General features: G+C 32.1%; 1 protein-coding gene across 1 annotated transcript in view; it reads left to right on the top strand.

The window, feature by feature from the left end:
• The window catches only part of CHIC2 (cysteine rich hydrophobic domain 2), a 42,898-nt gene extending 32,854 nt beyond the window's left edge, over positions 1 to 10,044 (top strand). Inside the window, exons 4-6 of the mRNA XM_012441146.3 lie at positions 3,002 to 3,058; positions 3,225 to 3,284; positions 6,969 to 10,044. Coding sequence (XP_012296569.1) covers positions 3,002 to 3,058; positions 3,225 to 3,284; positions 6,969 to 7,019 — 168 coding nt within the window. The 3' untranslated portion in view covers positions 7,020 to 10,044. The remainder of the gene's footprint in view (positions 1 to 3,001; positions 3,059 to 3,224; positions 3,285 to 6,968) is intronic.
• Positions 10,045 to 13,240: the final 3,196 nt, after the last annotated feature.

Here is a 13,240-nt window from a genome sequence, read left to right as displayed (position 1 = left end):
CTTGTGGACATAAACTCTAACTTTTCTCTAGATAACTACAGTTATAGTGTGCTTTCTTTTCAGGTTTAAAGCTTTTAAGTAGCTTTTATAAATACTGAAGTGTCATTTTTTTTTTAGTATCTGCCAAATTGGTATTGTATTTAATCTTGAAAATATATTTTGATTTTCTTAACTAGAAATAATTGCAGAGTATTAAACATTCTCAGTAGTTAAATCTTTTTTTTTCCATTTAATTTGAGCTTTTGTTGTTACTAACAAATAATTTGTGGCACAGTTTCTTTTCTTTTTTTTTTTAAATGACTGCTAGAATCTATATACTTGTCACCTTAGTGTGCTAGAAATGTTCCACTCAAATCAAGGGTTCCTTTCTGGTTTTGTATGTTCTCACCTGCTCCTCACTGTAAATCATTGAGATGTCAAGTGCAATGATTAATTAAGCTGCACGTGCAAGTGCTTTTTTTTTTCACCTGTCAAGCAGGAAAGAAGTCTTATAGCAAGATTAGATGGTGCTAATTCACAGCTTTTTACTTCAGACTGTGAAGTGTGTAGAAATATTTTATATTTATATGCTTATTCAGAATGTGGCATACCAGAGCTTGTTTGTTTTAGAATTCTTAAATATTGTAAGATACAATTATTATACCAAACCCTATCATTAAACTCCTAATTATAGGCAAAGAAGAAATTCAGAATTCCTACATAAATATTTTGGAAGTTAAGATTTATACTTCATAATTATCTTTTATTCAAAAGCTAGTAGTTAAATATTTTTAAGTTTTAAAATTGTGTGTGTATGTGTGTGTCTATATATCATAATGAGATCTATTCTTATAGTATGGGTTTAAATTTCTGATGAAATTATGATGGTAACTACATTTTCTTCTTTAAGTAATAAATATTTGCAGAATGTAGTGTTAAGCTTTTGAGTACTATTTTATACATTAGTATAAAACAATGGACTTGGAAATCTTGTTCCACTCTAGTTCTTTCATCATCCACCCACCCCCAAAATCATCAGTAAAAGTAAAACCTCAAATTGTATAGTAATCTTAATCTATTATTAAAAGGCCCTAGAAAGAAAGATTACAAGGTAGATTCAGGTTTTGAATCGGTTTTGCCATTGGTTTAGCAGCGGGTGGGCAGGCAGATGCCTGCTCAGAGTAGAACCTATTGCCATTTTTCACCATTGATAGAGTAGCCTTTCAGAGTCAATGAGCTCTGTCAATGTGAGCTTGTCAAGGCTACAACTTCATAGACCTGAGAGGCGGTTTGAGAGGTCAGCCCTTTTCAGGTTCGCTGTGATGCAAATGAACTTTAATGCTTAAACAACTATTGGAATTTTTATGTCTGCTCCTTGTTCTTTTTTCTTCACAAAGTCATTGACGAGACATTCAGTGCTTTTTAAATTGGAAGTTGCATTGTGCTAAAGACCTAGTACAGATTTACGGAGGGCTGAAAGCAGTTAGATCATGTTCTTTTCATGGTGCGATTAGAATCAAATCGATTTCCCTACAGCCTTCAGCATTCAGATGGCAATTTTAACAAAGCTTGGGGGCTAGACAAGGGACAAAACGACCGAACTGAATGTTAATTACACTCTGCAGCCTTATTTTCTTTTGATTTGGGGCTGACTGGCAACTAAATTAACAAAAAGTGTGACCATAACTGCTGCCCTATTTTCATTTAAAAAGAGAGCTGCCTCTAAAAGGCTATCTTTACAAAGAAACAAGTGAGGTCTGCTGATCATTGTTAACAAGGGCACATTTTTTTTTCTTTAAAATTCTTGCCAAAAAGACTCTTCAAAGAAAGTAATGTAATAAATTAGTCATTGGCATATTATTACCTAGAGAAGTAGTTGATTTTCTGATTTTTATGACATAAGCTTGGAATATGTAAGGCAGTAGCCGTAATTCATTGGTAGTTATGAATTATAATTGGCACCTTATATAACTTTGGTGTGTCTTTAGCATGTTTAATATGCTAAAAGGTAACGTAACTAGATTACAGTGCATACTTTAAATACTGAAATTTTATTGTGTAACATTAAACTGTTCAAGCCCAGCTTCATCCTAACAGTTTTTCACCTAGCTAGTCCTTGCTTAACACGTAAATTTTCATATTTGATCACTAGTACTTACTTATAATTATACCACATTAATACTGGTAAGATGTTTTTTTCTTTCCCTTGCAAGAAAGGTGCAGCTGAACCAAGTTGCAATTGATCCTGGTGGCTACACTGTCATTTTTGCACCTGCAGCTGTGTCAGTCTCATCCTAACACCTGGCACCATGAATTCCTCTTTTATTCATACTCCCAAGCCAGAAACATTTCTTGCAGGATAGCATATCTTGCAGCAGTCAAGTGAAGTAAATTCTCAGTTGATTCCTGAAACGGTAATATTAAATTAAGAGTTTGATTTTACTATCAGATGACGCTTTTATGTTGGTTTAAATAAAATTTGGTCCTTCTATCTGTAGAATAATCAGTAAGCTGGCTTTTAAATATGGACATTATTTTAAGCATGATATGAAAGTTAGTTTGATTTTTTAACTCATTAATTTTTAAATATTAACCTCCAATTTTTTTGTTTTGGAACTTACTGAAAGGCCCTTTGCATTTTGTTAACTAATATTTACTTTTGTTTTAAAATATGTATTAAGGAACTTTTGTTACCATTTAAGTATTGGAAACCTATTTTTGAAACAAGTGGGGATTTAAATTGATTTGGCAGATGATACTAGCTTTTTAAACCTTGATAGTTTTAAATCAGAGGCTAGTAAAAAAGATTCATCTGATAAAAATAAAGCCATATCTTTTTTAAGAAAGAATACTCTTCGTGTTTAGGTTACCATTTAGTGCTTAGAACATTGATAGTGATGCATACCACACTATACTCAGTCACCGTCTTATACTTCTTCCCTTTTACCAGAAAAAAAGCAGCTGCAAAACAAAGTTTTCTAAAACCAGTCAAGAGTAAACTTTTTTCTCATTTGTCTTCCAGACACGAAGATCGATTGAGAAGTTATTAGAATGGGAAAACAATAGGTTATACCACAAGGTGAGTACCACAGGGAGCAGCTTCGTACTGTTGGGGTCTGAATTGCACAGTATGGAAACAGATGCTTTTGTTGAACTAAAAATATGAAAGGTGGACAAATGGGTTAGTCTGTGTGCTGCAATAAAATAGAGCTCATTTTTCTTCCTTTACTCTCCTGCTTGTCTAGCTGTGCTTGCATTGGAGACTGAGCAAAAGGAAATGTGAAACGAATAACATGATGGAATATGTAAGTTAAAGGGCTGTTTTGTGAGTTTCTCTATTAAATGATCATTTATTTTGCTTCTGATCTTATTCTTTCCATGATTATTAATCAGCAAAGGTGTCAGGAGCTTAATCTCTTGAGTGCAAGGATTTTTTACGGTTCACAGATGCATGGTTTCATGTGCAAGACTGATTTATAAAGTTATGAATGACTTGAAAACAAGGCTTCACTGTGTTCTGAAAAATAATAAATTAATTGCCAAGATAAAATAGCCTGAACATGTGTTGATGGAGTGTGAAATTTTAGATGCTGTATGAAGAATAACCACAACTTTGGTTACGCAGCAAGTTAGATATGGCTTTTTTATATAATGCTAATCAAGTTTCCAAGTATGGAAGAAAACCTTTCAGCCAAGCCATTGGAGCTTAAGAAACCTTTAGCCTTTATAGATTTTAACTGCCCGTACCTCAGTGGCATTTAAAGAAGTGTTATTAGAAAATCACTTTGTAAAAATTATCTTAAAAATAAGCAGGAGATGAGATGTTGATCTTCTTGTGTTTACTTGTTAAAAAATTTCTAATTTGGCATATATATACAATGAATTTTAGAACTTATTCAGCATGAGATTTAATTTACTGACTCCATGATTTACTTGAACAGTTTTTCTCCTTTTGAAATTTTCAGAATACTCTAGAAAATTAAGAATTTTAATTCTCTTTTGAGCCTGGGTGTTTTATTTTAAATATGGCCAGGTTGTTACTCTAAAAGAAAAAGATCTAAGGAAAAGTTAAGTGTTGAAAATAAAACTCAGAGCCTTTGTGAAGTACCTGTTACAATATTTCTGAGGAATTTTGTCTATTCTTTAAAACAATATAGCCATCATAGATGTGTGTGTGTGTATGTGTAAAATATTGATTAAAAGAGTGTTTAAATAGTTGTAAATTATCATAAAATCATTTTTCTCTGTTAGCATTTTTCTGTTCCTTCATTATCACACAGTCAAATCCCATTTCTAGCTTTGAACATAAAAAATATTTATAAAATGTCTTAGACTAGCTTTATTCAATGAACCAAATAATGTAGATTTTGTCTTTACTATATCAAACATGTTAATTTATGATGATGAGAAAGACACTTGATACTTCTTTATAATCATGACACATTTGAGTAACTCATTTTGAGTTGAGAATACTAGTCTTGTATTTTTCACCTTAAATAGAGGGTTTATGTATATATTTTGGGAAGAGAAATGGATAGTTCGGAGATGTAAAGGATTTCGTGAAAAAAATATTTACTGCATATATAAACACAAACACTGAGCTTAAAACTGAGGTATTAATTTTTTCATGCATTTCTAAATTTACTTTGGAAAGGAAAACGTAAAAGTTATCCCAATGCTATGATTTCCAGATCAAGCCATGTGACTATAATTTATTCATAAAATTAGTAACCTTCCAAAATATTCTGAACTATATGCTTTGTTTGTAAAATAGTTTCCTTGAATTTTTAGATAATTAAGGACTTCTACTAAAGCCATTATATTACTTTCACATCATCATAGGAGATATCCAGAAGAATAGTAAAGATAAAATAAATATTTAGATTGCTAGGAAAAAGCTGGGTGTAGTGAGCATGCCAGTAGTCCCAGCTACTGGGGAGGCTAAGGCAGCAGGATCACTTGCGCTCAGGAGTACAAAGACAATCTGGATAACATAGCAATACCCCCCACTTTAAAAAAAAATTCCTGGGGAAAAAATGTGTGTTTCACTAGATTTTCTCAGAGTATATATATTTTTGATAGTTGAAAGTAAGAATAACGTAGCTTAAAAAATTCATAAAAATGAATTTTAAAAGTTAAACTAGCAAATAAAATTCATTTTATCTAATGAATTTGGGCCTTTTTAACCATGTGTGTTCCTCTTTTCCCTCAACTTTTCTGTAACTTACAGAAATTTCATTTTGTTAAAAGAACATAATTATCCTTGATTATAATTTGAACATCGGAGATACCAAAAAAAAAAAAAAAAGGAAGAAAAACACCACCTTGGTGCTAACTTTTCTTTGTTCACGTATGGTGAAGATGGATGATTTAGAAGAAATGAAACAAGTGGCCAGTCTCTATGTGTGGCTTCTGAAGGAAAAATTTGTAGGATATATTATTTTAAAACTAATAATAATTCAAATGTAGGCAAAGATAGCCTTTATTTTATGTTATATATTAATAGTATATACTGTAAAGTGTGGGGATGCCCATGCCTGGGGACTAAAATTATAAAGAACACTTGATTGAGGACATATTTGAAATACAAAATAATTTACTTAATGTTGACTCTTAAGTAGTTTTAACATTTAATTGTCAAATTTTAGAGCTGCAAAGAATCTTGTCATCTAGTCCAATGCCTTTATTTTATAGATAAGAAACCTGAGAAACAGGGAAATCTAGCTCAAATGAAGAAGCTAATTGGGAGAAAGTATTTTAACAGGGAGCTAATGAATATTTTGTAGGCAAATCACAGGTCAGGAGAGTGGCAAATGTGACAGCTAAGGCTTAGTGCAGGATAACTAGAATAGGACAGGAATATTTTTGACCTAGGTATAGAAGTGTACCTTCTTTATTGAGGCAGATCAAAAGCCAGGAGAACTCACTGAAGAGTGAAAAAAGATTTCTGGCCCACACAGCTAATTTGTAGAAGTATTCAAATCTAGAGGTCATAGCAAGACACAGTTTCTGAAAAAGAATGATGAGTTTACTAGACTTACAAACTTTTAAAATCAAATAATTTTTAAATCACCATCTATTCCATACAAATTTGGGGCAAAGAATGAGTTGATTGTAATTTAAGACAATTCAAATTTGGAAAAATTAGCTCTGGTCACCTTGTGTAATTCTGTGTTTCATGTTTTGTTTTTGTTGGTTTTCCTTTAGTTTCTTATTAAAAGGTCTTTTGGAACAGATTTTAGTCTTTAATTTTGCTAACCTAAGAAGAAATGGACTTTTAAAAAAATTAAGAGATAAAGGACATTTTATTTAAAGATACTGCATATTCTGGTAGCGTAAAATGAGAGCAACTCTAGAACTTAGAGAAGACTCATGTAATTGGGTTGATTAAAAAGGAGGAAGCCTGAAGAAAAATGTTGGGTCAGCTGCAGTCACATAGGGCGGTAGAAAGGGCAAGGCTTTGGAGTCTTTCATTCAAACACTGACTCCACAGTCATGTTAGAGCTTGTCTGGATCATCAGTTTTCCTCATCTGTAAAATAGGGATGATAATACTTCCCTCATAGAAAAGTTGTTGGGTTTAAAGAGACCCAATATAATATGGAACACCTGGTATACAGTTAGTTCTAAATAAATGCTAGCCCCTTTTCTCATGAGTGCAAGGGAGCATGCATGTATGCATGTTTGCTTCTCCAATGTGCAGGGGGCACTATTTATATCACCCTACTCAGACTTAGGTGATTTTACTTGCTTATTCGTCTTCCTTTTCATAGAGCCAAGGTATTTTGTGTAATTGGTAAAGATTAGAAATAAAAATTACCAGTGATGGAACTCTGCATTATCAGATAAAGATCTATTTTAGTAATCCAAAGTTGCAGTTTTAAAATGTGAATGGATTTTGAAAAAAATTGTAAGTGATAGAATATAACCAAAATTTAATGAAAAAAATTTGTTTAAATCTTTTAAAAACTTTTTTTTCTCCTTTTACAGGTCATCCTCATAGAATTTTTACCAAAGACACCGATTTTTCGACCAGATTAGCATTTACTTTATTTATAGAGACTTTCCAAGTATGTTGTCTTTCCAATGGTGCCTTGCTTGGTGCTCTCCTGGTGGTGACATAACATTGGTTCTACAGAATCGTGTGGTGTTTTTTGTTTTTTTTTAAATAACCGCATGTTCTAAGTGTGCATTTTTGTCAATCTTTGCAACAGTTATTTCATACAGATGTTTAATACTTAAGTTATTGTGCTCTTTTCTGTTATGTATTCTGATTTTCAAGGATTACTTTTTTGTATTATCAAAAAAATACATTTGAACTTAGCATAAAAAGTGGCCAGCCTTTTTTATTTTATCACCAAGGTACACACAGTCCTTTATTTATAAATTCCTTAACGGAGAAAAACACCTTTTTAATGCTCAACTTATCTATTCTAGCAAGCACACTTTTTGTATTATTTTTTCTCTCTTTTAAAATTTGATAAGTCATTATTTTAAAATAGTAAGTTTTCTTTAATAGCCTTTTGGAACCTAACATACCCTTTCTCATACAATTCCTAATGCTCTGTTTATGGCAGATAATCTGTAACATTATGAAGACCTATTAAAAAGTTTTAAAAGTATTTCTGTCTTCAAAGGTAGTAAGACAGGATTAAATTTTACTAGAATAGACAAATCAATGAATGGTATGCATGTATCTAGTGGTTACTAGAACTCAGGATCACAAAATGTAGTAGCATCACAATCTGTGTATATTTTTGATCAAGATGATAATGGCCTTACTTAGGTTATTTTTATTGTTTATCAAATCTTATATACAAAAGAGTGGACGTATTCCTTTACAAAATTTCTAAGGAAAATATTTCTTCTAACCTATCACAATTATAGAATGGATATATGTTTCTGAAAAGTTTTTGAAAGAAAGCAAAAGTTCTAGAACTAAAAGTAAGCTGGTATTTAATTTCCCATTGATACTTAGAGCAGATTGTTAATAAGAAATGGAGGGTACATTTAATACTGTTTTTATCTACCAGTTCACTTTCAGTACAGTTATGTATACTTGTTTTGACTGAGAGTGTGACATAGAAGTTAAATCAGATTCACTTGTTTCTTTTAAATATACATATACACACATATTTTTTTTTCTCCTTTTCATTGTGCATATCTCTGCATTTTTAAACTTCTAGATTTGTGAATGACCTATGTGTAAATTTTTTTTATAAACTTGAAATTATACAAGTTTTAATGTGTGTCAAGAACTTGTTCCATACAACTGTGGTATCGAGCAATAATGTCAATAACTTTTGGAATTATATAAACTATGCTTAATAATTTGTATTGAGAATTGGTACCACTATATAATACTTTTTTCCCTTGTATTAAATATTTTAAATAACAGTTTCATTAATTTATATACCTGTATTTTTAAAAGTATTTCTTTGTACTTCTTCAAAGTACTGTAATCCTATATAAATTTGAATGGTTAAATGCCAGTATCTCATGTCCTATATCCTGTATTGGATATTAGGAGCTATCTTAAAAACTAGGATTTAATATTATTTTTTTTGTTTGAGAATTGTTTTCCTTGCCCCCCAAATAACAGCAACTTGAATTTGTAGAATAGTTTTCCTGTGAGAGCTCAAAGTGCAAAGAATTCAAATACTTCTTATTTTATTTAACTTGTGTCTAGGGTGTGTTCTGCCACCTTAAAGTAGTGCAATTAAAAATAATGCCATCTAGAAACTCCAGTAATCCTCTGTGGTTTCAGTGTGAAAATATTGTATCTTCATACAATGCTAAATCTGCCTCAGGATTCAGAAAGAGCAGAAAAAAATAATGACTGTGTAGACTATGCAACACAGTGTTCCCTGTATAAAGTTGTGTAAATCCATAGAGCACCATATTGACCAGCTTTATAAGAAGAACTTACCTATTTACCTAATTTATTCTCCTATTACTAGTCTACTGTGGATTATAATTTTAAAATTTCTATATTCCCTTAGGAATATTTTAACCGTAAGATAATTTTCATAGTTGGTGATATTAAGTATAGAATTTTTAAAAGCTTTTTTGATTTTATTCAGAGACGTGCCATTTGCTTAAAGATTTCCTAGAAACTTGCTCTTCCAATGTATATATATAGAAAAGAACTGTGAATACTTAATATGTGGTGTTATCATAAGCCAATTATACCTTGGGCATTTAGATTTTCATGGTTGGATTTTCATTAGTAGCCTATAGTATAACTCTATCCTTTCTTGAACCGTGAATTTAAGTGCCCATGTTACTGGATATTAGAGATGCCCATGTTAAGTAAACATCTGTCTAAGGAAATATTTAAAGTGATGATTGTTCTTCAGCTCCTGTTTCTGACATAAAGTTTGTGGGACATAAACCGTAGAGCTAAACTGGCTAGGAAAAAATATTATTGGCAGAAAATTTAGTGTATAGATTTTACATAGTCTAAGTAAATAACTTATGGTCTTTTAAAAATACATTACTGGTATGTTACAATCAGTCACCATTTCTGTATAGAAACATTCTTTTCTCAAAAGATGTATGTTGCCAACCCTGTTATATTTTAATATATAACTCTGGCCATCTGGGTTAAAATGATACTCCAAAGCCTAATGACTATAGTAACACTGATGTGACACAGTTAGCTTCTAAGGTAGATATTGGCCCTCAGTTACATTAAGATCACCTTACCTATCTAAAATGATCATCAGATGCTTTATTAAGACTCTTTAATGACTAGGTTTTATTTATTTAAAATATAAATGTGATTTTGCCCTAAATTAACAAAATAAATTCAACAAAGCCTTGAATACTAGTAAACAACGATTTTCTTCTTATTAGTAAAACTAGTTTTGTAACTGAATAAGTTTAAGTCAGGAAGAATCCAGCTTTCCCCAACGTTGTGTCTTCAGTGTTATTTTTTCAGTGTTAGAGAGCTTCTGGTTGTTTTTTTAGATTAATAGATGCCGGCCAACCATAAAAATCTTTGACAATATTCTGTCTCTATCTTTGGATGTAAAAGGACATTAAATAGTAATACATACAGCTGCATGAGTTCAGACTACTAGTTTTATGTAACACTGTGTACATAGTCAGAGTATTTCAACTTCTGTGGTATTTAGCTTCACAATTATAACCTTTAACTGCATGCTTGATGTTTCACTGTAAATATTTGCTTTGACTTGCTGCTGATCAATCGTACTAAATCAAAAGTACAGTGTGTTAAAACTGCCTTGGACTGAACTCTAGCATCTAGTCCTGCACCCTCTTTCCTTTTATCCTTTGGGACACCATGGATCCTTTTGCTGTCCTCATGATGTCCAGAGTCTTCACCTAGGCCTGAACATAGTTCAGAATTGCATTTTTATCTTTCTTCCTCAGAGCTCCCAGTAAGAATAGTAATTCTTTTTGTTGTTGTTTCAAGACAGAGTCTTGCTGTGTCGTCCAGATTGGAGTGCAGTGGTGCCATCTGGGCTCAGTGCAACCTCCACCTCCTGGGTTCAAGCCATTTTCCTGCCTCAGCCTCCTGAGTAGCTGAGGTTACAGGTGCCCACCACCATGACCAGCTAGTTTTTTGTATTTTAGTAGAGACAGGGTTTCACTGTGTTGCCCAGGCTGGTCTTGAACTCCTGAGCTCAGGCAATCTCTCTGCCTTGACCTCCCAAAGAACAATAATTCTTTTGCATTCTTAGGTAGGTGTTTAGAAGACCAATTAAAGTAAGTTGTATTAAGTGATGAATGGCTGACACTCTCAGTTCTGCCAAGGTGGTACTTGCATTTTAAAAAGAGATTTCTTAATTGATGCTGTGGTGCAATTATCCCATAGCTGTTTGTGTTTAAATATTTAACCCTTTCTTAAATAAAGTAACTCTTAATTTTTCCTTGATATCATAGCCAACTTTATGTTGTTTTTAGGAACATTTATTGAGATTTGAAGAATGTCTTTAAATCTTGAGTTATCTTATTCTGCACTTTGTAGTACAGAGTCTTCAGATAATAATTAAGAGAAGCCTAAGTATTGTTGATACTAATCATAATTCTATTTATTTCTGTAATATGGAGCATTATCTACCCCACCCCAATGGCAGATTGAACCAACAGAGGGTGTTTATAATCTTAATAGGTATTACTGAAAATAGAAATTGAGGATGCTGATCCTGATTTTGAATTCATTTCTGATATGCTACAAGATCATTCAACTACTTGGCCTTTTTGCTTTCATTTTCATTTCCCAAGCAGGAAGATACTATGACTACCTCATGGTGTTATCTTGTGAAACAATATTTTTTAATAGTTGATGTTCCTGTTATTAAGTCCTATATAAAAGTAAATAGATGTTTAGTAATGATTGAATAAGTTTTTCGACTTATTTACAAAGCACAAACTTGAATTATTGTCAGGTTTTGCATTTAAAATGAAAGAGATTGGGTATATGTACTTACAATGCTTTGCGTATTTAAAAATCAGGGAAACATTAAATGTAGTACTTGAAAAAAGTTTCTTTCTAATAAGATATTTTAAAATATAGTTATGTTTGAGATACTTAAACAAAATCATGCTTTTTTTTTATATTCCATTTCATAAGCATGATGCTTTGATATTGAGTTGATTGCTTTTTTCTCTTTATGAAAACCAGTATATTGCTTTCCTAGCTCTTTATCTCAGAAAGTATTTTGATGAACTGACCATACCAGACATTCTTAATTTTGACAAGTAAGCTATATATTGCTCTGTTGTTTTTAATTTAAAGAAACAATGTCAAGCAGCCTTCAAGAGACATAAGTGATGGGTCAGTGTTTTGTCTACTCTACTTTATTGAGACATGATGTACCCTCAGACTGCACAGTTTCTATCCTATCATGTCTTCTACTGGTTCTTAATTTAGTATAACTGATTCCAGTTCTTTTTCTATATAGATTTAAATTCTATATAGATTTTAAATGTTCTAGAAGGAAAGAGTATTCCCTCAAGAAACCTTTTGCTCTAAATTAAAGAACTCCTCTTCCTTTAGTAGCAGCTTATTTAATTAGGTAGTTACAACAATCTCATTACATTGCCACCAAGTTTTTATAAACAGGAGCTTGTTTTAACTCAAGTATCAAAGCCCTTTTAAATTCTCTATTTCTTTTTATATTTGTTGACGTTATGCCCTCAGAAGAGTTAAGTCTTGTGAAACTTAGCAGTTGTGTCAGTAGAAGCAAGGTAAACATGATTGAAAGGCAAGATGCTGAAATCTACTGGCTGAGAGAAATAACTGCATTATTATCCTACTCTTTGGTTTACAAGGATGAACATTATGAGGTGGTCAGGAATTGCACACAGCTTTATACTTTTTTATACATTCTTTATATATTACAATGGAAATTATTTTTAAAGAAAAAAATATTCTAGATAGAATTTTTCTTTATCATCATGTCCTTTGAGAATGGGAGGCTACCTTGAAACAAATACACTTAGATTTATCTTTTTATAATGTAAATGTGAACATTTAAAAAAAAAAAACACCTCAATAAAGGATTTCAGGAATTTGTTCCTGTATCCTTAAATGAATGTGGAATAGTTTTCATATAAGATAATCAGAAATTTCTGATGGGTGAGCAGTTATGCAGAACTAAGAGCAGGGTCCCTAAAAATATGCTTTTAGATAATTATACAACATTCAGGTAAGTCTAGTAACATTAGAAAATGAAGGTAACTGGTAAAATATGAAGTTGACTGTCAAAGATATGTATTATGTTTTTGCTTTCATTATTAAGATATTAATGCCACTGCTAAATAAACAACATGGTCTGCGTTTCTTTTTCTTTTCTTTTCTTTCTTTTTTTTTGGGACAGAGTTTCACTGTGTTGCCCAGGCTGGAGAGCAATGGCACGATTTCAGTTCACTGTAGCCTCTGCTTCCTGGGTTTAAGTGATTCTCTTGCCCCGGCCTCCCAAGTGTCTGGGATTACAGGCGTGAGCCACCACACCCAGCTAATTTTTGTATTTTTAATAGAGACATTTTTTCATGTTGTATAATTTTGTATTTTAGTAATGGCGTTTTGTCATGTTGGCCAGACTGGTCTTGAACTCCTGACATCAGGTGATCCACCTGCCTCAGCCTCCCAAAGTGCTGGGATTACAGGTGTGAGCCACCACACCCGGCCTGGTTTTCTTAAAATGAGATTGTTTTGTTAGATAAAAATTTGTTGGCTTTCATAATTGTGAAGAAATACATAATGGGTTATATTTAAGGTGGTTTAATTT

Source organism: Aotus nancymaae, unplaced genomic scaffold, assembly GCF_030222135.1.
Source record: "Aotus nancymaae isolate 86718 unplaced genomic scaffold, 86718_ANA_hifiasm-v0.15.2.pri h1tg000006l, whole genome shotgun sequence".
NCBI lineage: Eukaryota > Metazoa > Chordata > Mammalia > Primates > Aotidae > Aotus > Aotus nancymaae.
The sequence above is the reverse complement of the archived record's forward strand: the minus strand, read 5'-3'. Positions and strand labels throughout refer to the sequence as shown.